The sequence below is a fragment of the Calliphora vicina genome, chromosome 2, assembly GCF_958450345.1.
Source record: "Calliphora vicina chromosome 2, idCalVici1.1, whole genome shotgun sequence".
Taxonomy (NCBI): domain Eukaryota; kingdom Metazoa; phylum Arthropoda; class Insecta; order Diptera; family Calliphoridae; genus Calliphora; species Calliphora vicina.
In genome coordinates, this window is record NC_088781.1 from 65,558,390 (window position 1) to 65,586,300 (window position 27,911).

Consider the following 27,911-nt stretch of genomic DNA (forward strand, 5'->3'; position numbering starts at 1 on the left):
CGTCAACACAGAAACAACAAAATGAAAAGAAATATTCAAACACAAAAATGCATTACATATGGATACATACATATGTATGTAGATATATAAAATGCTGCCAAGTTTTTGTTAAATAATTATTTACTGCTGACATTAGCATGCGAAATGAGATGAAATAGGATGAGATTAGATGATTTAGATAATAATAATAAGAAAATGCGTTAAACAATAAACAACAGCAACACCACTCACTGCAACAACAAAAACAACTACAATAAAAATAACAATATAATGAAAATTTATACATAGATACATCATACATATGTATATATGCATATACATATTTACACACATATGTATGATCATATGTACCTAGAAATGTAAACACCTTGACGAAGAATTTTTTTTTTTCGATTTTTGTTTTCTTTTCCTTTATCTACTTTAGTACGAGTATCTATTATTATACATACATGTATATAGTATATCGTACATACATATTTACCTATATAAAGTATGTACATATAAATGTTTATATAAATTGTATATGTTAGCGATTATATACAGGTCCACTTTTAATATGAACCCACCACGATCACCCACTACTAATTTTTTTGTTTTTCACTCATATTAATTTTATGTGCTTGTTCTTCTTCAAATCATTCTTCATTTGTGTTGGTAGTGGTTTAAACTTTTTATTATTTATTGTTGTTGTTCTTGGTGTTGTTGTTGTTGCTATTTAGCTTGTGTTATCAGTGTATGGGTGATTCGATGATTATGGCCATAATGACTAGACCAACGCAGTCAATGCCAACAAGATGGCAACATTAAAATAAACTTTAATTTTTCTTGTTGTTTTTCATTGTTTGTTTTGTTGTATTTTTAACAATATAAACCGCAACAACAACAAAAACACCAGCCACCAATAAAGAGCAGATGAAAATATTTTTCATGAATTTCCATTGTTTTTTGTTGTTAGCTTGGCAACAACAGCAACAGCAACAATAACACTTAGCAATTGATAACAATTTACTTTTTCATGAACATAATCTGAAATCTGATTTAGTTATGATCATTTAATATCAAGAGAGTTTATGTCTGTCAAAGAGTAACAATAATTGATAAATTTCCTCTCTTTATCTCTTACATTTTCTTTAGTTTACTGAGAATCCTTGAAAGGAATTCCATGTATGCATTGATTTTTTTAAATTTTCTTCTTTTTTTTGTCATTAAAATACTATGTTGTTTTTAGAGAGATAGAGAGAACACGAGAGAGAGGGCGATTTTCACCCACATAATTTAGAGAGAGTATTTTCCACAGTTCGCTAAATGCGTGAGAGTAGGAAAATGCGCATAGTACAATGCGCAAAAGAGACTTTTGTGGAGAGAGTGCGAAAAGCTTTTCAATACTATGTACCAGATACTCTGGTAGCTACTATTTGCTCACATGTCCTTTTCTTTTTTACTCTGTGCTAACTTTATACTAAACGCAATCGATTGCATCATAGTCACAGCTAATGGCTAACAAACACTCACTCACACACACACACACCTATTCACCTACTAACTGACTCATAAGCGAATGCGAGCATATACAAACAATTAGCTAGGAAAAAGCCAACATACACATGTACTACTACACACTATTACCAAATCAACTAGTTATTATGTCTGCCTCCAAATGAGAGAGTGATCGTTAATTGTGGGGTGTTGTTTGGTTGTATAGGTGTACATAGATGGAAGAAGATCATCTATAGCGTTGAAGCAACCAACGACCACTGCTTCAACGCGATGTGCATGTGTGAACCGAAAAAGGGAGCGAAACCAATTTTGCCACCCCCCCCCTGAGGGGAACACAGCATACCACGAATACGAAGACGTAAAGTGGGGAATGAAACGAGCGTACGATGATCGCTTTAGCAGAGATCGTGGCAAATAAACGGTATCAAATTGCCTCATATAAAAAGGAACATTACCGGCTGTGTGGGTCAGAACGGCTTTCGAACGCGTAAGTGCAACACCTGATGTTGATAAATATTTTTTGTGTTCATTTAACTTGGATATTGGTTTTTTTCTGTTCAACTACTACACACTGATACTGTAAATGTACCAAACAGAAACCTAAAGCTACCAAACGAGCAACGAGAAGCCAAAATTTTATATTTTTTGTGTGGAATAGTGTGAAAAGAAAATATTTTGAAATTATTTAGTGGTGTATCCTATATGAAAAAAGAAGGTCCTTAATGTAACCTTAAAAAAACAACGAAATAAAAATAACTATTTAAAAAAAAAGTTAAAAAATCTAAATAATTGAACTATAAAGATTTGCAAAAACAAAAAAAAACAATATTATTAAATATTTCAAAAAGAGTGACTCTAATAATAAAAAAAAAAACTCAATATAGCAGCCAGCAATAATTATGGATTACTCAATCAATTTTGATAAATGGATTATTACCCTAACTGGATTAATTTCTAATAGAAAACTAAAAAAAAAGACAGTTACACGGGGAACATAACCTCAATTTTGAATAAAATATTTTGCAACGCATACAAAAAATGCTTGTGTAATAAGGCATTAGTTATTATATATTAGGAAGAGTTGGAAAATGCTATAGTTTTGAAATATTAACTGGAATTCTTAAACATTTGTCCTATTTACTACTAAAATTATTAACCTTAATAAACCTGATTAAAAATATAAAAGTGACAAATTAAAGTTACTTCTTAAATAACTTTAAAAAAAAAATTATTACATAATTGAAGAAAGTTAACATTTTCTTTAAACAAAACTAACTTTCAATGAAAGTTAGCTTTGTTTACTAACTTAACATCAAAACACAAAATTATTACATAAAGTTTTGGAATTTGGAAAACAAATAGACATTTTTACCATCTAAAATAAAATTAACCTAAATTTTAATTGTTTTTTTTTCAATAATCTAAATTTATTATAAACGTTTTCAATTAAAGAATTATTGTAAATGAAAACAATAACATTTTAAAGAAATGTCATTAAGAAACAGTTTTGAAAAGGAAATGTCACATATATTCAAAATATTTCAAAAGAAAGAAACAAATATTGGCCAAGTACCAAATCATTTGAAAAAAAAATAGCAAACAAATATTAAAATAAAAATATTTCAATATTTCTAAAATGTTTCAAAGCTAAAAGCAAATTACCAAATAATTTTCATAATTTTGTGATAAAAAAAAAAAATTTAAACACAATTGTGTTTAAGACAATTTTGATTTACGTTAGTATTCAAAATATAAGAAATTTCAAAACTTTCTATAGAAAAATCACAGGCAGGCAACCAACGATCAGGTGAAGTAAGAGCAAGAAAAAGCTTTTTGCGTTGATTAGTTTTTTTCTTCTATATATGTCTACAGATGTCTATATATATAAAATTGTATGTAGATAGGTCAACCAAAAGAAAATCCAATACAGAGAGCCATAACAAGTGAGAGAGTGTTGCAAGAGAGCTCTTAAATATACATACATCTGTATGTATATATATATATATTTATGTATATATAGATATTTGGTTATACTTAGACGTGTGTCTATATCTAAAAGTTTCGAAATCATTTCGAACCAAAAAAAAAATATATATATACAACAACAATATTGAAATATTTAAAAATAAACTCATAGACAATTTGTTGAAATTCTTAGATGTTTTCAAATCATTGCGATCTCGCACTTCGGTCGTTTTAGATCAATTCCTTTGGCGGATGTGTTAACGAATTCTAACGGATTTTCAAACGAATTTTTCTGACTTTAACTGAAAAAAATAAACGAAGCGATTAAAAAGGCTATTGTCCTTTAAAAAATAACGAAGCTTTTTTGTGTGTGAACAATAAAGACAGTTGTGAATTAACTTTAACAAATAAAAACTCTAGTAAGTGTAGTTAGTGGTGGAGTGAGAAAAAAAAATTCAAATAAATTTTTTGAATTAAAATATTTTTCAAATAATTGGAAATTATTTTGAATTATAGTGAAGTATTAATGGAACTAAATATAAATAATAACTTGTTTATGAATTAAAATATTTTTCAATTTTAAATAAATTTTCTTAAAATTATTTTTATTAAAATAAAAATAAAATAAATTTTAGTGATTTTAAATTGAATTGAAATTATAAAATAATTTTGGATTTAAAATTTTTAAAAAAAATTTCAATAATTTTGAAAAAAAAATAAATGTTTGAAAAACAATTTTATTTTACGTAATGTTTGAGTGACACAGTTATACAGATTTTGAATAAAAGACATTTCCGCTATTTGTCTTATTGATCAGTGATGGTGGTTTCTTATTAGACTCTTTTTTTATGAAACGCGTGCGCCTACAAATTCTTTAAAATTCTTGATGCCACTCATTCACTCACTCACTCACTCGTTCGCTCAGTATTTGCCGATCTATAATTAGTAACAACCCACACCTTAAGTTTATATACAGATGTTAATGGTCGATCGGTCGGACGGTTTTTCATACACTACAAATCCTACACTACTACGGCAAAAATAAATATTTCAAACATGTGTTAGTGTATGTGTATGTTCACTTATGTTACGCACAGTAAAAACAAAAAAGTCTTGCCACATTTTCAAAAAAAAAAAAAAAACAAAAAGCCATAAAATAAGCATTTGAAATTTCGAAAATTGAAGAATTTTCTTTTTATAATTTAAACGTTTTTGTTTGTGTATGAGTAAAAAATTGAGAGTAAATGTTTGTGAATACATACAAACTATCCAATTACCACAGACATAGAGGAAAAATGCTATAACAGAAGGAAAATTTACTTATTTGGAATTTCGAAAATTATATTTGAGCAATTTGTTGAGGTATATACGAAAAAATTGAGAGTAGGAAATCCACGGGTAATCCATAGGAAATTAGGTCACCACTAAATAAGCAAAATATTTCAAAATATTTAAAAAAAAAAACCAATAACTAAAATAAACAAAAATTTTAAAAGAAAAAAAAAACAAACAAATTAATAACCACATTTCTTTTATTTTTTTCTATTGCAGGGAAGCATTTGGGCTGAGACGACGAGATAAAATTTGTTCATTTTAAATTCTAAAACTATATAAAAGGAAATTTTGCGTTTTTAGCAAAAAACTAGCCCTATCTCAAACGAGTTTTTTTAATTAATTTTTTTTAAAACCGAAAACTAATTCAAAATGCCGCGTCCAATTGCTAGCCAAGAAGATGAGGATCCAAGCCCATACTTGTTTGTATCATTGGAACAAAGGCGTATCGATCAATCGAAACCCTATGACTCTAAGAAGAACTGTTGGGTTCCCGATGAGAAAGAGGGTTATCTCCTTGGTGAAATTAAGGCCACCAAGGGTGATATCGTCAGCGTTAGCTTGCCCGGCGGTGAGGTAATACAAATCAATTCAAACCAAATCAATTCAATTCAACTATCAAGAGCGTTGTTGAATTGCCACACAATTATCGAGTTTTGCAAATTAAACGATTTTATAATTTTCATTTTCTTAAATATTTCTTAAAATGGCAACAAAATGTAGGAATTTTTTTGTCAGGCTGTAAATTTATGAAATTAAATTTATGCGCGCTTGGAATGAAAATCTTCTCACTTTTGTTGCGAAAATGAAAATTCTAAAATTGTCCAATTTTCTATAGCAAAAAGATTTCAAATCCGATAAAGTGGAAAAAACCAATCCACCAAAATACGAAAAAGTTGAAGATATGGCTGATATGACTGTCTTGAACACTCCTTGTGTGTTGCACAATTTGAGACAACGTTACTATGCCAAACTCATCTACGTAAGTGTCCCACAACAAACCATACTAATCTATGTTTTTTTCCTTCTCTCTCTCTTTCTATCAATCTATCTTTGAATCTAAAAAATGGGGTTTTGTACAAAAAAAAAATAAATAAAAAATGGGGTTCAAAAAAAAAAAAATATATAAATAAACGATAAAATAAAAGACCAAAGATTTCAAGAAAGATCAGCTCCAACAAGTCAACCCTCCCAAATACGAGAAGGCTGAGGATATGTCCAACTTGACATACCTTAACGATGCCTCCGTACTCCATAACTTGAGACAACGTTACTACAACAAGCTTATCTACGTAAGTATGCCCGCAAAAGCTTATAAATCAAGCTTTCAATGTTCTAAGTTTTGTCAAAACATTTCACTCTAACATATCAGGTCCTTCAGTAGTCATTAACATTTTCACAAATTTATATCTTTTGGAGAAACTCATTTTAAATGGCCGCTTATTTAAAAATTTTTTTGGAAATTTGAAATTGAAATTTGTAAACTTTTAAATAAATCAAGCTTCAAAATAAAACAACAGCTAATTAGCACTTGTTTAGAAAATTATATTAAAATGAGCTAATCCAAGCTTTAGAATCATTAATTTCCCTTATTTGTTGTGTTTTGGTGCAAAAATTGTACCTTACGCGTTCAGGGTCTAATTTGTGTACCCATTCATTAACAAATTGCCAGGGAAAAAATATCTCAAACATATTTACTTCACTTTGTGATTAACAGTACGCATAAATTCGCTTTACACAATGCTCGCTCTAATAAAACGCTAAGAATTTGCTCTTATTGCCACCAGTCTCGAGAACTTGAACTGGCCGATACTCCCACATAAAAACACTCAATGCACAAAATGCGCCCATAAATCGGTATAAATGAACTCCAAACAAACTGGATACAAACTCATACCAATATGCGATGAATCATGCAAAAAAAAAAACTCAATCCCCCAAATCACATAAAAATTCGTTAATATCTGACAAAAACGAAGAATTTAAATTAAACATAAAAACACGAAAAAACCAGCATGTAACAGTAAAACTATGACTTAACTGAGCTGAGATTTTCATCATACTCCAAAATATTAGAAATCTAAATCAAAAAAAAATTCCCACCCACCAAAATCATACCAAACTTTGATCTTTTTATTGTTTTTATCTCCTTGAAGAAATTCAATTTAAAACAAAATCCATCATAGAGTGAAATCTAAAATTTGGCCGCAAATTTCGTATTATTTTTACGAAATTTGAATTGCTGATTAGATTTCGCTTTATCATACGTTTGTAACAGAAAAACTAATTTAATTTCTTTTTTAATTTCCCCAAAATCCATAATGGCATTGCTAATTAAAAAAATATAGACCTACTCTGGTCTTTTCTGCGTTGCCATCAATCCCTACAAGCGTTACCCCGTATATACCAACCGTTGCGCTAAGATGTACCGTGGTAAGCGCCGTAATGAAGTGCCACCCCATATTTTCGCCATTTCTGATGGTGCCTACGTCGACATGTTGACCAACCACGTCAATCAATCTATGTTGATTACCGGTGAGTCTGGTGCTGGTAAGACTGAAAACACCAAGAAGGTAATTGCTTACTTCGCCACCGTCGGTGCCTCCACCAAGAAGGACGAATCCCAAAAGAACAAGGGTTCCTTGGAAGATCAAGTCGTACAAACCAATCCTGTTCTTGAAGCCTTCGGTAACGCCAAGACCGTCCGTAACGATAACTCTTCTCGTTTCGTAAGTATTAACTTGTCATATCATCTTGTTTACTGTTAACAATTTCTCTCTCTCTTTCTTGGCACTTAGGGTAAATTCATCCGTATTCATTTCGGCCCCACTGGTAAATTGGCTGGTGCTGATATTGAAACTTGTAAGTATTACTCATCTTAGAGAATTGAAATTGTTCTTTTACTTAACGACGCTACTTTTATTTTCTCTCTCTTCTTACAGACTTGTTGGAAAAGGCTCGTGTCATCTCCCAACAATCTTTGGAACGTTCTTACCACATTTTCTACCAGATCATGTCTGGTTCTGTTGCCGGTGTTAAAGGTATACTTTCATGTTTTCATCTCTATCACTCTCTCACTCACTCACTCACTATCTGTCATTCTCAATATCTCTTTCATCTGTTGGTCTCCTCCATGTTTAGTTTTGAGTTCAATTGATGACCAATTGACCTTTACTCATACTCATGTTAAAATACAATTTGAAACAAGAATTGTCGACTCTAATCTTCTTTAAAGAATTCTTTTGTTTTAGAATTCGAATTTAAATTTAAATTCAAATCATTTAATTTTACACTCACTCACCCATAACATTTGCTATTATTTTATATAGATTACTGTTTGTTGTCCAACAACGTCTACGATTACCACATTGTCTCTCAGGGCAAGGTTACTGTTGCCAGTATCGATGATGCTGATGAATTCCACCTTACCGATGTAATTTCCTTTTTTATAAATTTTTCAATATTTCTTTTATTTTTTTTTTAACTTAACGCCTCTAATGCAATCTAAGCAGCAGCAACAATTATCAATTTAGTAGTTTTCAATCAACAAATTTAACTCTTGAGTAGATTCGAACGAAAAAAAGCCTCTAGAACAGAAAGTATTAAACTATGCTTTAACTTGCTAACAATTTAAATTTTGATAAATAGGTATAGTTATGAAGCAAGCGAAATGAATAGTTTCCCGATACTATATAGATACATATATACATTGCTAGGTTGTTCTCTTTTGTTATTTATGTACTTTCTCTCATCAACTTTTTGTTTCTTTCATTCACTTACCGAAACTCCTTCTAAGGTCTTACGATATTTGTATATACAAAGAATGATTTTACTGTTTATTGAATTTGTAAAAATGATCAATATCTATATATGTATTTTATCGTATATAGAGATGACATTTTTAACACCACATATTGGTGATTATCCCGGAATATGTCAGGGTAAAACCAGGATACCCGGTGTCAACGATGGTGAAGAATTTGAATTAACCGATGTAAGCAAAAAACCAAACCAAATCAAATCAGCCCAAAAACCCTAGAGCCCTTTTTCTATTTAAACTTTAAATGTATAGAAATCTTAAACTTTCTCTCTATTTATTTCTATCTCTCTGTCTCTCTTTCTCTGTCTCGTTTTATAAATACATTTTCTTGCAGAAAAGCTCTTACTTTTCTCAAAACACCAGATTATACAAAGTATAAATATTATAAATTAGTAAATATTTATTATATATAGTACATAAGTACATACATATATTATATACATATATATACATATATAGTTTGTTTACACTCCTTGTATATAGAAATAATTTTCATTAATTATTCCGGAATTTCTATCTCTTGAATTAAAAATATATAAAAAAAACTCCGTTTGCCATATAAAATCACACTCTCTAATACACAGATTTTCTTTTTCTATTTTTCTACTCTTTAACTATTTTACTCTCACTCTTTGACTCTATCTCTCTATATCTCTCTCTGTACACACTGGCCCCAGCTTGTTTTTGAGAAATATGTATGTAAATACAGTCGAAGAAAAAATTTACTTAAATCGGGTTAGGAGCAGGGCTCTGTTTTGGGTTTCCCAAGGGGAATGCAACAAACTTACAAAATTTAATTTAAAATTCTTCTTCCTCAAGGCACTGGGTTTTTTGATGTTTTACTGCAACTGTTAAGAAAAATATAAATTTATAAATTTAAACATGCCCGCTCCTAGCTTGGATTTATTGGATTGAATTGGATCCTGGTACGTTTCCTCTATGTAGATACACTTTGATGATGATCATTAAAAAAAAACCACACACACATAACACTGCCATTCGAAAAAATTCAATAAATTCGAAAATTCATAAAAATATGTTTCCATTAAAAAGCGTTTTGAGTGTAAAAAAAAACATGGACGTTTCGTATATACTACATACATTGTTTTTTGTTCTTCATCAATTAAAAGAGAAACTTAAAACTTAAATTTTTCGTGACTTAGATATGTGCTTCTTGTCGGACAACATTTACGATTACTATAACGTATCTCAGGGTAAAGTCACTGTACCCAACATGGATGACGGTGAAGAATTCCAGCTTGCCGATGTAAGTTCCACCAAAATGTCAGGGTATTAAACTCAAAAGAAAACCACAACTCCACCACCAACATCCCAAAACTACCAAAACTACCAATACTCGTATAAAAAAGGCCTGCCAGTCTATCTGAGATGGCTACATCCTACTCCCTGTACAACACCACAAACACATACACTTTTTAATTTTAATTTTCAGTTCGATTCTGTGTTTTTTTATATTTATTTTGTACTGTGTATGGCCTCTCCTTGTTCTGAACTCTTGAAGTATTTCTGTCTTTCTCTCTCACTCTCTCTCTCTCTGGATTTGATTGAGAGAAGAAGAGTTCATTTTTAATGGATTTGGTATCCCCTCCCCTAATGTTTGTGTTTGTAAGATTTGTAAGACTTGACTTGGTTTAGAGCTCCAATAGATCTACAAATCGTTGACTAAAGTGGAATGAATGTTTTGGATTAAAAAAATGGCATGTTAAACGATAAAAATCCTCATTTGATGTTGATGATCGAAGTAATTTCAATGACTAAACCCCGTATTGAATACAAACCAACGACCAAAAACCATCAATAGAATACTTGATCGTGTCGTTAAAATTTACTATTTTTGTATCAACCTCATCATACATTTGAATTAAGAATGCACGTTTTGTTGAATTTCATATTTAATTAGACATAAAAAGTGTAAATTAAAATCCTCACTCCGATTACCCTCCGTTATTTTTTTTTTTTAAATTTATTTTCCAAAATATCTTCATTATCTTTAATTCCGGAATATTTTTACTCATTTCTTTTGTAATTAATGTAAAATACCATAAAGAAATTAAGGAATGTTAGTTAAATTTTATTAAAAAATCCATTAAAACGGATTTAATTGTTAAGAGAAAAATAGTTCACAGGAATGATGAATTAAAATGTTTAGGTGTAATTTTGCTTGAAAAGAAAAATAAAAAACGAAAAATTGTTAATAACAATCAAAAGCAATTTATCTAAATATCTAATAACTAAATATAAAATGCTTGAAATTTTACTAAAATTAAATTTAAGCATCAGTATTTTAACCACATAACAAATAAATTATAGAAAATAATAATAAAATTAGGCATGCAATACTCACACAATAGAAACAATTAAAACTCACCTTAAACTCAACTTGAAAAACGCTTTACAATTGGCTTTTATTATACCCAAAAAAAAAAAAGAACTATAAACAGCAAAAATCTGTGCAAATTTTAATGTTATATTTTCTATTATCTCCCTGTTATTGATAAAAAAATATAGCAAGCCTTCGATATCTTGGGCTTCACCAAGCAAGAAAAGGAAGATGTCTACAGAATCACCGCCGCTGTCATGCACATGGGTGGCATGAAGTTCAAGCAACGTGGTCGCGAAGAACAGGCTGAACAAGATGGTGAAGAAGAAGGTGGCCGTGTTGCCAAGTTGTTCGGTTGCGATTGCGCTGAATTGTACAAGAACTTGTTGAAACCCCGCATTAAGGTCGGTAACGAATTCGTCACCCAAGGTCGTAACGTACAACAAGTCACCAACTCCATCGGTGCTCTCTGCAAGGGTGTCTTCGATCGTCTCTTCAAATGGTTGGTCAAGAAGTGTAACGAAACTTTGGATACCAAGCAAAAACGTCAACACTTCATTGGTGTATTGGATATTGCTGGTTTTGAAATTTTCGACGTAAGTTTTCAGTATTCCACACATACAAACACATACAAACTCATACATCACTTATGGCTCTCTCTCTGAAACTCTTATTAAATGCTGTTACTCTCTTTAAGAGATAGCAACATTTTAATAAGTTTATTTTCATAGAAGAGCACAGGGATAAATAATGAAAAGTACGTACATTTTCGAAATGTTCATTCTTTTCATTCTTATCCCCAAAAACAAAACAAATCACAATTAATACATTTATACACGAATGGGGATAATTTCAAGAAAAACAATTTACTCTTATACTGATCGAGGGTGCTCATTCATTGACTTGCTCACTTACTCTCTGTAGTACAACGGCTTCGAACAATTGTGTATCAACTTCACCAATGAGAAGTTGCAACAATTCTTCAACCATCACATGTTCGTATTGGAGCAAGAAGAATACAAGAAAGAAGGTATTAACTGGGACTTTATCGATTTCGGTATGGACTTGTTGGCTTGTATCGATTTGATTGAAAAGGTGCTTAAACACAATTATTCACGTAAAAGTTAGTTAACTCTGTCCTCAATGTGAAAATCCCGTTCCCGTTCGTCTCTATTGGACTGTTTCGCACAGTTTGCGAAAGCACTGCAAAGTTAAATTATGCATACTTGCAAAAGCAGTATAGATTTGACTTTACAAAGCTTTTTCGTCATTGCTTAAAAAGCACAAATTCTCAATGAATGAATGAATGAATGTCTGCACCACCTCTTGTTATTATTTTTTGTTATTATTGTATCTAGTAGAACATGAAAAGCTAATGGGTTCTTAGAAATTCTGAAATGTGAACAAATTAAACGGAAACAGGTAACTTTTGTAGATATATACTATGTACTATATGTATGCACTTATCAAAAAGCATCAAAGCACCCAAAAAAAAGCACAATCAACACAATTTAAAAGCACTTACATATGTTTTTGTATGTTCACAATGTCACACATTATTTTTTATACACAATGTATCCTCGTTATTGAATGTCACCACCCACTTATAGTTCAACGGCTTTGAACAATTGTGTATCAACTTCACCAACGAGAAGTTGCAACAGTTCTTCAACCATCACATGTTTGTGTTGGAACAAGAAGAATACAAGAAAGAAGGCATTGACTGGGCCTTCATTGATTTCGGTATGGATTTGTTGGCCTGTATCGATTTAATTGAAAAGGTTTGTCTTGAAGCAACTAAAGAAAGAAAAATTAAACTTTAACTAAAACCACGGGCCTCAAATTTATTATCTTTTCTTATTTTTTACTTTAAATCAATGTAATAAATGAGACTATTTACCGTTTTCGAACATCACTTGAAATTAAGACTCAAGTGATGGGACTCTTCTTTCGACACACTTCTTCTTCCTTCTTGCACGTTCTCAATTACAAAAAACAATCATATGAACACAAGGACTTTACACCATCTGTTATCTAACTATAGCACTTTCCATTATCTATTGTTATGTATTTCACTTGAATTTCTTCAAATTTTCTTTTATCTTGGACTATCTATACTGTTACCCACTATCTGTGTTACACCCCAAAACATTGTCTCGAAATCCTTGAATGATAAACAGTTCAATGGTTTCGAACAATTGTGTATCAACTTTACTAATGAGAAGTTGCAACAATTCTTTAACCATCACATGTTTGTGTTGGAACAAGAAGAATACAAGCGCGAAGGCATTGACTGGGCCTTTATTGATTTCGGTATGGATTTGTTGGCCTGTATTGATTTGATTGAAAAGGTTTGTCCTTAAAAATGTAAAACAAAAAAATATTGGCCTCAAATTAATCGAATGCAAACACTGGAATGAAAAAAAACAAGCTTGATATTATATTTTTCCTATATCCAATGGGTTCGCCCGTATCACTTAAACTTAAGACTTAAGTGATAGATATGTTTGTTTGGCTTTACCACAAAATCCTCCCAGAAACCCAAAAGAAAAAAAATAAGAAATCAAAAATACCACACATCCGGTCAAAACATAAAAGTTTCCCAAATAAAAGTGCTCTAAAAGCACCTAAATCCCAATGAATCATCTACGAAAAAAAGAATATGCGTGTATAATCACTAACCTCATTAAATCCATACCCATCACAATCACACAATATCTATTCATCACCCACACCCCCCCAATTCCGTAACTAATCCATATTTCCAAAATTATTCTAATTCCTACATACAGTTCAACGGTTTCGAACAATTGTGTATCAATTTCACTAACGAAAAATTGCAACAATTCTTCAATCATCACATGTTCGTTTTGGAACAAGAAGAATACAAGCGCGAAGGTATTGACTGGGCCTTTATCGATTTCGGTATGGACTTGTTGGCCTGTATTGAATTGATTGAGAAGGTATACATACATTGGAGGAAATTGATCACTGACGACTTATCAGTGCAACACTTTCTCTTTTTTTTTAACTACTTAACTACAAAAAGAAACTACTCTTCTAAACAAAACGTAGCATTGAAAAGTAAAACTAAAGCTTTTTACTAAAACAAAAGCCAAAAAGAAAGACAAAATATTACACTATCACTACTATCTACTACTCCTTAACCATTTTCCCAGACTCTCCCTTGCTCTAACTAAGCTAGACGAGTTATTGTTGTCAATTAATCATAATTTTAAGAATTTTCTCATTTAGCCATTAAAACAGTTTATCAAAACTATATCTCTCTCTCTGCTTTCTAAAAGAAAAACTAACAAATTTCTTTGGTATTGGTAAGTACCGTAAAACAAAAAATATGTACTAAAACCTCTTTAAAACTAAAAGTGGCTCGTTAAAATATTGTAGAAAATCTAACCCTTGTCAGCTTTAGCAAATATGAAAAAGAAAAAAAAACTAATGAATTTTGTTTTCCCTTTCTCTTCTTGTTATTTTACAAATATAGCCTATGGGTATCTTGTCCATCCTTGAAGAAGAGTCTATGTTCCCCAAGGCTACTGATCAAACATTCGCCGAAAAGTTGACCAACACTCACTTGGGCAAATCTGCTCCCTTCCAGAAGCCCAAGCCTCCAAAGCCTGGTCAACAAGCTGCTCACTTCGCTATTGGCCATTATGCTGGTGTTGTATCCTATAACATCACCGGTTGGTTGGAAAAGAACAAGGATCCCTTGAACGACACTGTTGTCGATCAATTCAAGAAGTCTCAAAACAAATTGTTGATCGAAATCTTCGCTGATCACCCTGGCCAATCCGGTGGCGGTGAACAAGCTAAGGGCGGTCGTGGTAAGAAGGGTGGTGGCTTCGCTACTGTATCTTCAGCCTACAAGGAACAATTGAACAGCTTGATGACCACCTTGCGTTCAACTCAACCTCATTTCGTACGTTGCATCATTCCCAACGAAATGAAACAACCTGGTCTTGTAGATGCTCATTTGGTTATGCATCAATTGACCTGTAACGGTGTACTTGAAGGTATCCGTATTTGCCGTAAAGGTTTCCCCAACAGAATGGTATACTCTGATTTCAAGCAACGGTAAGTTAATCATCGAACACGAACTCAAACTCAAACCACAACAACAACATTTAGGGTCAATATAGTAGTTTAGTTGAATATCGTTGTTGTCGTCGTAGTCATCCGGTTAGGAAACATTTATTAGGAGCTCATCTGACTTTTACTTTCTTAGCTTTAATGATTTTATTAAAAAGTCTTTAATTTCTTTACTCCCCAACATACAGTTATATGATTTTGGCTCCAGCCATTATGGTTGCTGAAAAACAACCCAAGAATGCCGCAGCCAAGTGTTTGGAATCTGTCGGTTTGGATTCCGATATGTACCGTATTGGTCACACCAAGGCACGCAAGATATATATTACAAATAATATACCCCCATCCCAACATATGTAGTGATTCCCCCATAGTAGTTTTAGCCACTTATGTGTAGTAATTGTGATCCTTGGTGCTGTACCTTGTGTACTCTACTCTCGTTTCTTGTATTTCACCTGTTTCTCAATAATGGGAATAGTCTCTCTCTCTCTCTCTCGCGCGCGCTTTCACACTCTCAATTGCTGTCACTATTATTAGTCGGCAATTGGGGACAGAGAGAGAATGAGCGTGGCCATTTTATGTTTTATGTAGACATTGTTTTATACACTTATGTAGATTCTAGATTATTCCACAATCACAACCCCCTTAAGTCCCCAGTGTAAACGATTCGTACATACCTATATAATCTTTAGTTGTCAATACACTTTTAATTTTAACTGTATACATACACATTTCAACCTTTGCACTATTTGTTTAGTTCCCAATAATATAAATACTCTATGTAGACACAATGGTATCAATCTTAAGAATTGCTGACGTAGTTTGGCCATCAAGGCCTTCTTAATATAGTTGAAAAACAAGATTTACATTACACTCTCACCGAATGTTTGCAATATGTTACACACTCACTTTATGTTATCACTCTATATTTGTGTTTGTGTTCCACAGGTATCAAATTATTAATCCAGGTGGCATTGTAGGGGTTGCCGATATCAAGAAGCAATCTCAACTTATTCTTGAATCAACTCCTCTAGATCCCGATATGTATCGTATCGGTCATACCAAGGCATGATATATTCTATATATATTTTTTTTAAATTAAAATTTTGCCAATTTGGAAATTTTCGAATTCCCCCACTCTTCCCAGTTCCAAAAAAAAATCAACCGTTATATTGAAAATAAACGGTTTGGAATGATTATCATGATCATACAATAGAAGCATAAGGAATTTTACATGATCATGTTTTGCATTTGTTTCTTACTCTCTTGTGTGTGGCTTGTGCATGTGAGAAATGTTGATCTATTTATTACAGTCAACAACAGCCAAAATCACATATGAATGAATACTATTGAACACTTTTTGAGCTTAATTAGTTATACATATTTATTAATCCCTCATTTGTATTTCCCCCTCCTCCAAACAATTAGCTACCAAATTTTGAATCCTAAAGGTATTAAGGACGTTGAAAATCCCACAAAATGTGCCCAGATTCTCCTTGAATCCACTGAATTGGACTCAGATCTTTACCGTCTGGGTAACACAAAGGCATGTTATCACTTTTAAACAATGTTATACAATGTCGCCGCACAGCAAACAAAAACACTCTTTATGAAATTGCAAACATTTTTAAACGAAGAAACCACCTAAATCACTTTAAACAGTGACGGTTTCCTTTAAAAAAAACGGCCTGTTAAAACACTTGAAATAGTGACGGGCCGCTTTTCAGTTTTACTTAGTAAATGAGGAGGCCTTTAAAAGCACTTGAACAGTGTTGGTCTCTTCCTAGAAAAAAAAACACGGAGTTTCTTCAAACACTGGAACAGTGGAAGCTCTATTAGGGTTGTATGCCATTCGTATTTCCCCAAACCCGCAAACAACATCAAACCAAAACCGTTCACATACACTTTCATAAACTTGTCGTAGATTTGATGTAGTTTTATGTAGATTTATTTTTAATTTATTTTGATTTTTTTTTTTTGTTTTTATTATTTATACACTTTAATCACACATCATTATTACACTATTGCCATTATGTAGTTACCAGATCCTTAACCCCAGAGGTATCAAGGGACTCGACGATCCCAAGAAAGCCACCAAGATCTTGATTGAATCCACTGAACTTAACGATGATCAATACCGTTTGGGTAACACTAAGGCATGCATCTCCAATTTTCATTAAATATTGCTACTTCCAAAAAATAATGAAAATTCTTCATAAAAACACACCCACACACATATTATTATTGTTATTATTTTTAAAACTGCCTGCCCCACTACACAACCCCGTAAAACCAAAGCAGTTTGAAACAAGTTTGAACACTTGCCAATACTGCTCTATATAAACCCCACTACACAACCCCCTAAAACGCAAAGCAGTTTGAAACAAGTTTGAACACTTGCCAATACTGCTCTATAGAATATTGAATGCCCTTGTCCTTATCTTTTTACTTTTTTTTATTATTATTATTATTTTTTTATTGTAGTTAGTACCGAGAACCCAATCAAAAAGTCAATACTGCTCTAAGGGTTTAAGGTGTTATCATTTATAACTATTATTTTTTTATTTTGTAGTATTTTTATTATTTATTTACAACTAACTTTTTCTTTATTTATTTAATATACACATACATCCACAAACAAAATACGCACACATGTCCATAAATTAAATGCATCCTTAATTTATCACATGTCCTTTGACAAACTGAAACATGATCGCAAAAATCAAATACAGCTACCAGATCATGTGTCCCAAAGCAATTAAGGGTGTTGAGAAAGATATCAAGGCCACTGAAATTATTATTAAATATATTGATTTGCCTGAAGATCAATATCGTCTCGGTAACACCAAGGTATATAATTGACAATATACTTGCCAACCACAAAAATTCACTCAATATATAAAATATTAAAATCAATTTCATACCATTTTGTACATAAATCATTCGAAACTTCTAACCTAAACTCATTTTTATAAACTTTAGAAACCACTAATTTATTATAAATATTTCTGTACTTTTATTTGTTGTGTTGTTTTTTCTGTTTTCTACATTAACTTTCCTTAGTCTCCTTTAAAAGCGGAGAATTTTACTAATTTCTATATGAAAAAAAATGTGTTTTTGAAGAATTATGCTTTGCCAAAAAGTAAGAAATATGTTTCAGCAAAGTATTAAAAAAGAAAACCATTGGGTTATTTGGGAAAAAATCAAACTTTGCTGGAACATTATAAATGTTGCTTTGATGAAATTCAGCTAAATGCTGCAGAATGCCGGATGTTAACATATTTATTTTTTTCTTTTCCCTATAAACAATTCCGCTTCCCGAAATTGTTGTTTTTGTTGCGTTTGAAATATTTAACAATGTGTAGGTGTTCTTCCGTGCCGGTGTCTTGGGTCAAATGGAAGAATTCCGTGATGAACGTTTGGGCAAGATCATGTCCTGGATGCAAGCCTGGGCTCGCGGTTACTTGGCTCGCAAGGGCTTCAAGAAATTGCAAGAACAACGTGTTGCCCTCAAGGTTGTGCAACGCAACTTGCGCAAATACTTGCAATTGCGTACCTGGCCCTGGTACAAATTGTGGCAAAAGGTCAAGCCTTTGCTCAATGTATCCCGCGTTGAAGATGAAATTGCTGTAAGTATACACCTAAACAAACTAAACAAATGAAACTGCTGGCTAACGAGTTGGTTGCCCAAGGAGCTGGTTACGAATGACGCAGACGCGACAAATCAAAATCAAACTATTTGAGTGCCATGTAGGCCGCACGCTGCATCACCAACCACAAATCATAAATTTATTAATATATTGAGGTGCTTGGTATTCGAAAACTATTTAATTTGATATACTACTTACTTATTGCACTAAAGTGCTCAATTCACTCAATACATATTCACAAAATGTATATTTTCGCTAATGCAAGAGGAATTCTTTGCGTAATTTATTCTGCTGGCAACGCACTAAGTAGCATATGCTAGTAGTTTTTCTCGAGTGTATTATGAATACAAGACCCTCAAATATTTGAAATTTTTTTCTCATGGCAATGCTAGAACAAATCTTTCTTTTTTTAAGCAGCTGCTGTGGCAAATAACATTCATCTCTGCTTAATTATCAAATGGTTATTTCAATTACAATGTTTTTTTTCCCCCGTTTTTTTCTTTCACCAAAATGAAAATAATTGAAAACAATATTGAAATTTCTTGGTTTATTTAAAACTTGCCACACCTACGCATAGAAATAAATGAATTTATTCATGATGATGAGAATGATGACTAAATTATTATTATTATTGATTTGATGGTGGCTAGATTTTTAATGAAAATGTTAAACTTAAATCTATTTTAGGCCGTACAACTCATTTATTATCGAATACCTAAATCCATTTCAAATTTAAAATAATAAATATGGCCTACATATACTCGTACATGCAGGCATGCATACATTCGCAAATACAAATACAGATTTTATCTGGAATATTTTTAACCAAAATGTTTAGCCATAATTAATGAGTTAAGGAAATGTGTTATTTTGGCCATAGATATTGGCTGATTAATTTACATTTTGTGAATTTTGGCATGAACATCAACGACTCGTACCCAGAAATATTTCTACATAAATATTTATGGCTCTCTTCTGTTGGCCTAACCTCTGGTGATTTGTTAATAATATCATTTTTTTTATGAATTAATTAATTAACAAAGTGAACAAGTGTGATGCTGTTCTTGCCCCTTACCGTACATTCTGTCTGTCTGTATGTATGTGGACTATGCTAGCTGCCACATCCAATTAACAAGGTACTCTTTCTTTCTTGCCACATTTTCCACTCAAAAAGGGGTGCAAAAATAAACCAATTTTGATATGATACAATTTGTCTAAAAGATGAGTAATTAATAAAACACCAATACCCACACACTAAAACTTGAATAGAAATGAAAATTTTCATAATTGTATGTGAGTGTATGGCATTTTAAATTGAATTCTAATCATTTACAATTTCCATTGATGTGGCTCGAGTAAAAGAGATGGCAACAGATGAAATTTGAAAAAACACACCTGTGTCAAATCGATCGTTTAGCATGATCGTTAAAAAGAAATTCTGAAAATGATGAAGCATACCAAGTGTGTGTGCATAAATTATGAGTAAGTACTCAACTCACACTCATGCACACTCAAAATAATTATGAAATATATGCTTGATTCGAATTGATATTGCGGGGCGTTGCTAATTTGAATTAATTTGAATTTTGAAAATTCATCGAGCACTTTGCAATTGCAAGCATTCCAGTTGTTGACCAGTAGCTAAACGGATCTAATAGTTACCTGGGCTAAAGCGAACACAATTCATAATTCATCTAAACGATCTAAACGAACAGCAAGCTACTATAGATAGCTGCAGCAATTTAGAAAAACGATTTAAATAACTTCATAAATAAGAAATACTTAACTAATTAAATTATATATAACGGTGGAGTTTTAAAGAATTTTATTAGAAAAACAAATAAAAATAATAATAATAATTTAAAATGGCTGAAGATAAAAAAGTCAAGAAATCAAAAAAATCTGATAAAAGCGAAAAAACTGAAGAAGTTGGCTCGGCTACACCACCAGCTGAAGCAAAAACTTCTAGTGATACTCCCAATGCCCAAGAGGAAATACCAGCTGAAGAGAAACCTGCTGTAGCAGAAGAGCCAGCTTCTGCTGAAACGATACCAGCTCCTTCACAAGAACCTGAACCAGCAGTGCCAACACCACAAGTCCCAGCTCCTGAATCTACTAACAAATCTTCTAATTCTGATTTACAGCGTCTTGAAGAGAAGGCTAAGAAGGCTGAAGAAGCTCATGCTGCCGAAGTTAAGGTACGCAAGGAATTGGAAGCCCTTAATGCTAAGTTGTTAGCTGAAAAGACTGCCTTGTTGGACTCCTTGTCCGGCGAAAAGGGTGCTTTGCAAGACTACCAAGAAAGATGCTCCAAACTCCAAGCCCAAAAGAACGACCTCGAAAATCAATTGCGCGTAAGTATTTTTAATCCAAAAAAAAAAATCAATCCATAGAGAAAAACCCACGAAAAATTGTCAATGAATTGTGGAAATCAGTGAAGCATATAACTTCTTACTCATTAAAATGCAAATATCGGAACAATTTTCGTAATTGAATTTAATTAAAATTGATTGGTGATGTGCTTTGATTTCCTCAACAAAAAAAAATATTATGGCAATTTTTGTGCTAAATATAGATTTTAGCCAAGTCATATTAATCACTCACAACATTATTATTTCATCTTGTTCTACAAATAGGACATCCAAGAGCGCTTGACCCAAGAGGAAGATGCCCGCAACCAATTGTTCCAACAGAAAAAGAAGGGTGACCAAGAAGTCTCTGGCCTCAAAAAGGACATTGAAGACTTGGAATTGAGCGTCCAAAAGGCCGAACAAGATAAGGCTACCAAGGACCACCAAATCCGCAACTTGAACGATGAAATCGCCCACCAAGACGAACTCATCAACAAGTTGAACAAGGAGAAGAAGATGCAAGGTGAATCCAACCAGAAGACTGGTGAGGAACTCCAAGCCGCCGAAGACAAGATCAACCACTTGAACAAGGTCAAGTCCAAGTTGGAACAAACCTTGGATGAATTGGAAGACTCCTTGGAACGCGAGAAGAAATTGCGCGGTGACATCGAGAAGTCCAAGCGCAAGGTTGAAGGTGACTTGAAACTTACCCAAGAAGCCGTCTCCGATTTGGAACGCAACAAAAAGGAATTGGAACAAACCATCCAACGCAAGGACAAGGAATTGTCCTCCATCACCGCCAAATTGGAAGATGAACAAGTTGTTGTCAGCAAGCACCAACGCCAAATCAAGGAATTGCAAGCCCGCATCGAAGAATTGGAAGAAGAAGTCGAAGCCGAACGTCAAGCTCGCGCCAAGGCTGAGAAACAACGTGCTGATTTGGCTCGCGAATTGGAGGAATTGGGTGAACGTCTTGAAGAAGCCGGTGGTGCTACTTCTGCCCAAATTGAACTCAACAAGAAGCGTGAAGCCGAACTCAGCAAATTGCGTCGTGACTTGGAAGAAGCCAACATTCAACATGAATCTACCTTGGCTAACTTGCGCAAGAAGCACAACGATTCTATCGCTGAAATGGCCGAACAAGTTGATCAACTCAACAAATTGAAGGCTAAGTAAGTATTCTAATATCTTAAAATCATTATTTTCGTTTTGTTTCTTCAAAAGTTGTAGCTGTGGAAAAAATTACTGTATAGTAAGCCGTCTGTGTACTCTGTGTTTAACGTTTCTTAAATGTGTATCTAATGAAAGAAATTATTAAAATTTTTATAAAATTTATCCCTATAATAACAGGGCTGAACACGATCGCCAGACTTGCCACAATGAGTTGAACCAAACTCGTTCTGCCTGCGATCAACTTTCTCGTGATAAGGTAATGAATCCTTTCGAGGATCACGCACATCTTGCACAAATTACACAATAATAACCCTTCTTTGTACAAAACCTCCCCCCAAAAAAAACACACACACACATACAAAGTAAAAAAATTAAAAAGCGGCATTTCTCTTTTTCTCTTGCAACGGCTACACGATGCGAAGGATTTCCACGAAGCAATCAACGTCTTATTTTGAATTAATTTAAATATTTTCCCACACACACACATTTAACACAATCTAACTAAAACAAAAACTTACTTTATCACCAATCTAGGGCTGAAAAGGAGAAGAACGACTACTATGGTCAATTGAACGATCTCCGCGCTGGTGTTGACCACATTACCAACGAGAAGGTATACATACATTTGACTCCTTTAATTAGAATCGAAAAACGCAGCTGTACATTTTGCTGATTATTATTGTAGATTTGAGAGAGTCAGTTTGGGAATCTTAAGGTCATGCCTTTGATTCTCGAATGAAGCTCTGGTAGTTCTGCTTTGAAACTGATGAATCTCATGCTCTTGTCAAGCACAAGGCTGTGATTTTAACATAGTAGAATATTTGTGAATATACTATACTGCCGCACTAATCCTTGCCAAAATATATAGAATCCTTGCTAACAAACCACTAATTGTACATAGTACTACACACAATTGCCAAACACAAAATTACATTATATTACTTAGTTTTGCTGTTCCTTACTAATTGCTGATTTTTGTCCTTTTACCAATTATTCGATTAATAGGCTGCCCAAGAAAAGATTGCCAAGCAATTGCAACACACCCTCAATGAAGTCCAATCCAAATTGGATGAAACCAACAGAACCCTCAACGACTTCGATGCCGCCAAGAAGAAGCTTTCCATTGAAAACTCCGACCTCTTGCGCCAATTGGAAGAAGCCGAATCCCAAGTTTCCCAATTGTCCAAGATCAAGATCTCCCTCACCACTCAATTGGAAGATACCAAGCGTTTGGCTGATGAAGAATCCCGCGAACGTGCCACCCTTTTGGGCAAATTCCGCAACTTGGAACACGACTTGGATAACCTCCGCGAACAAGTAGAAGAAGAAGCTGAAGGCAAGGCCGATTTGCAACGTCAACTCAGCAAGGCTAACGCTGAAGCTCAAATCTGGCGCAGCAAGTACGAATCTGATGGTGTTGCCCGCTCCGAAGAATTGGAAGAAGCCAAGAGGAAGTTGCAAGCTCGCTTGGCCGAAGCCGAGGAAACCATCGAATCCCTCAACCAAAAATGCATTGGCCTCGAGAAGACCAAGCAACGCTTGTCCACCGAAGTCGAAGATTTGCAATTGGAAGTCGACCGTGCCAACGCTATTGCCAACGCCGCCGAGAAGAAACAAAAGGCCTTCGACAAGATCATTGGCGAATGGAAACTTAAGGTTGACGATTTGGCTGCTGAACTTGATGCCTCCCAAAAGGAATGCCGCAACTACTCCACCGAATTGTTCCGTCTCAAGGGTGCCTACGAAGAAGGCCAAGAACAATTGGAAGCCGTCCGTCGTGAAAACAAGAACTTGGCTGATGAAGTCAAGGACTTGCTCGACCAAATCGGTGAAGGTGGCCGCAACATTCACGAAATCGAAAAGGCCCGCAAACGCTTGGAAGCCGAAAAGGATGAACTCCAAGCTGCCCTCGAAGAAGCTGAAGCTGCTTTGGAACAAGAAGAAAACAAGGTATTGCGCGCTCAATTGGAATTGTCCCAAGTTCGTCAAGAAATCGATCGCCGCATCCAAGAGAAGGAAGAAGAATTCGAAAACACCCGCAAGAACCACCAACGTGCTCTCGACTCCATGCAAGCCTCCCTCGAAGCCGAAGCCAAGGGTAAGGCTGAGGCCCTTCGCATGAAGAAGAAGTTGGAAGCTGACATCAACGAATTGGAAATTGCTTTGGATCACGCCAACAAGGTAAGTGTCTTACACCACAGCTCTGATTTCGCCCAAGCGAAGAGCTGCTCCTATTGTGGAACAGTATTGCTAAATAGTTTTATTTTTATTTCACAATATTTAGGCTAACGCCGAGGCCCAAAAGAACATCAAACGCTACCAACAACAACTCAAGGACATCCAAACCGCCCTTGAAGAAGAACAAAGAGCTCGTGATGATGCCCGCGAACAATTGGGTATCTCCGAACGTCGTGCCAACGCTCTCCAAAACGAATTGGAAGAATCCCGCACCCTCCTCGAACAAGCCGATCGCGGTCGTCGTCAAGCCGAACAAGAATTGGCCGATGCCCACGAACAACTCAACGAAGTTTCCGCCCAAAACGCCTCCATCTCCGCTGCCAAGAGGAAATTGGAATCTGAACTCCAAACACTCCACTCTGATTTGGATGAATTATTGAACGAAGCCAAGAACTCCGAAGAGAAGGCCAAGAAGGCTATGGTTGATGCTGCCCGTCTCGCCGATGAACTCCGCGCTGAACAAGACCACGCCCAAACCCAAGAAAAACTCAGAAAGGCCCTTGAACAACAAATCAAGGAATTGCAAGTCCGTTTGGATGAAGCTGAAGCCAACGCCCTCAAGGGAGGCAAGAAGGCTATCCAAAAATTGGAACAACGCTGCCGCGAATTGGAGAACGAATTGGATGGTGAACAAAGAAGACACGCCGATGCCCAAAAGAACCTCCGCAAATCCGAACGTCGCATTAAGGAATTGAGCTTCCAATCTGAAGAAGACCGCAAGAACCACGAACGTATGCAAGACTTGGTTGACAAACTCCAACAAAAGATCAAGACATACAAGAGGCAAATCGAAGAAGCCGAAGAAATCGCCGCCCTCAACTTGGCCAAATTCCGCAAAGCCCAACAAGAACTTGAAGAAGCCGAAGAACGTGCCGATATGGCTGAACAAGCCATCAGCAAATTCCGTGCCAAGGGACGTGCCGGTTCCGTTGGCCGTGGTGCCAGCCCCGCGGTAAGTGTCCAAACAAAAATCATCCATCTCTAAACTCGAATGCTTTTTATCAACTGCCAACCATTTGCCAAATAATAACGAATCATTTTCTCTTTATTATTCTATTTCAAATAAAATCTCTTGCAATTACCACATGCAGATTTAAATTACGCAAAATGGCACTGTAAATGATTCACACGGTCCACATAGAGATTCAATTAGCAAACCAAAAAAAAAAAAAAAGAGAAACTAGATCATAAGTAAAAGCTTTATGCATCTCTTTTCAACAAAAGAAATGCAACATTCAACATTCAATTTATTACTTTAAACCAAATCGAAAAATATATTTAAAAAAAAACAAAAAAAATAAACAACCAGCTTACAAACCCAAACAAATTTCATCACCAAAAGCATCAATCTCATCGCAAATACAAAAAACCAAAAAAAAAGAGTCATAGTCAAATTAAAACAGTAGAAATCGAGCTGTATTAGAAATATCTCTGCTTTTTTATAACGATAATAAAATAATTTTATTATTATTAATACTACTACTAAATATACTACAACAACTTCAACTACAACTACTACTATTATAATTGTATATGTATGTGTGTGTGTACAACAACAGCCGGCAGCGTCTAAAGGTGGTCGCAAAAGTGTGCTGGACCAGTAAACTATCTTTCGTTACATTTGTAAGTGACAAAGGGCCAAGAGCTCACCTCTCTATCTCTCTCAAAACCTGCACTCCCGAATCCAATTGAAAACAGCCAATTGTTTTATTTTGTCAAATCATTGAATACACACATACCCGATACGTACATATACATATTTGGAACTTTATCACTACTTGCACTGCACTTGTAACGTGTTGAGTTGTTTGTTCTCCTTTCACAACCTCTCTCTCTCTCTCACTCCATCATTATTACTTCTCTCTATCTCTCATTATGCTGTTATGAGCAGTACAGAAGGATGGAATTCATTATCCTACAAAAATCATTTTAAAATCACTAGAGGAGAAATTTAACTATTTCTCGCTCTCAACAATATTCCTCTCATTTAGAGTTTTGTATATTTGTAACGTATTCAGTAATATGATGATGTTGTTATTATTGTTCTCTTGGTGATATTTATACATATGTATCTGTTGAATCATGCATGCTTGTATTGTAAAACGTTTCACATCACTTCATCCTTGTGTTTACATCTATTTTATAAAATCGTTTTGTCTCTCTTTCCCTCTCTACAGCCCCGTGCTATGTCCGTGCGGCCACAATTGGACGGTATGGCTTTCCCACCAAGATTCGACCTTGCTCCCGAAGATTTCTAAATGCCATTAAAACATTTTAATTTATTTTATTAATACTATTTCATAATTATTTTATTTTAATTTAATTTATAAATAATTTACAACACTTTTTGTTTTTCTAATTAAAAAAAGAAATAAAAAACAATTTAAAAAATTTATCAAAAAAAAAAACAAACAACAACTATAAACAATCGAACGACGGGAGGATAAGAATGCACTTAGGCATTAATATCACTACAAAAAAACAATACTAATACTAGAAATAGTATCCAACTAAATGTATTTTGTAAAATACCCACATAAGAAGCCTTTCAAAGGACAAACAAACAAACAAAAACTGATGAAAAGTGGAAAGAAGTAAGAATAAGAATGAATCTTTTCTAGTGTAGTAACTTTCGCCATACATGCTCTGACATCAGAACACACAACCTCTACTCATATTGTTGTAAACTGTAAACCACAATCAAGATAAATATTTAATTTTTTTTTATATTTATATAAAATTATAATAATTTTTGTATTATGAAAAACATGACTTAAGCCCCGTCATAAAAATAAATATTCATGCATAAACTATATGTACGTTTAGGTTTAAATCTAGTTGTCATCTGTGTCGAAAGTCGAAAAAAAGAGAAATTATTTAAAAAAAAAAACACATTTACTACACATCTTCAAAAATAAATAAGAATAAAATAACAAAAACAAAAAAAAAATACCAAATGAAATGTTATTTATTTATGTATTTATTGTAAAATGCACACTTTACACACACATAAGTATACACATTGATATTTACCGGATATTGGAGATTACATACTTACACATACATACACACAAAATGTCTCCAATTACATTCAGTCAATCAATCAACAACAACTACTTTACATTTTACTTCTATTTCTACAAATCTCTCTCTCACTCACTTACTCTTTACACTTTCACTCACTCATGCCACCAACAAACACCCCACAGTCAACACCCTCATCAAATGGCGCTTATGTTTATGTTATTTTTTTAATTAATCAAACATTTAAATATAAATAATTTAAAAATATACATAATAATGATAATATTTAAAATAAAATAAATAAAAAAAGGAACAAGTATACAAAAAAGGAACAAAATAAATGTAAATCAATTAAAAACAACAAATTCAAGTCTTTCAATTTACCAAGTGGTCGGGAACAGGGCATTTAGGGGGGA

General features: G+C 33.7%; 1 protein-coding gene across 32 annotated transcripts; it reads left to right on the top strand.

Annotated features, from left to right (window-relative positions):
* Positions 1-1,969: 1,969 nt before the first annotated feature.
* Mhc (myosin heavy chain) lies at positions 1,970-27,860 on the top strand. 32 transcript variants are annotated; one of them, XM_065501975.1, is made up of 18 exons: positions 1,970-1,984; positions 5,014-5,370; positions 5,943-6,086; positions 7,143-7,523; positions 7,593-7,656; positions 7,737-7,835; positions 8,124-8,227; positions 11,144-11,551; positions 13,748-13,918; positions 14,458-15,047; positions 17,098-17,215; positions 18,425-18,688; positions 20,854-21,063; positions 21,346-22,232; positions 22,768-22,846; positions 23,239-24,414; positions 24,518-25,423; positions 26,649-27,860. In XM_065501975.1, the coding sequence occupies exons 2-18, from the start codon at positions 5,167-5,169 to the stop codon at positions 26,727-26,729; spliced, it is 5,886 nt and encodes a 1,961-aa protein (XP_065358047.1). In that variant the 5' UTR covers positions 1,970-1,984; positions 5,014-5,166; the 3' UTR covers positions 26,730-27,860. The 32 variants fall into 32 exon arrangements, with proteins under 32 accessions (XP_065358047.1, XP_065358076.1, XP_065358074.1 ...); XM_065502004.1 differs by lacking the exons at positions 1,970-1,984; positions 5,943-6,086; positions 13,748-13,918; positions 17,098-17,215; positions 22,768-22,846 and adding exons at positions 3,685-3,881; positions 5,633-5,776; positions 13,136-13,306; positions 17,792-17,909; positions 22,411-22,489; XM_065502002.1 differs by lacking the exons at positions 1,970-1,984; positions 13,748-13,918; positions 17,098-17,215; positions 22,768-22,846 and adding exons at positions 3,685-3,881; positions 12,566-12,736; positions 15,251-15,368; positions 22,411-22,489.
* The last annotated feature ends 51 nt before the right edge of the window (positions 27,861-27,911 follow it).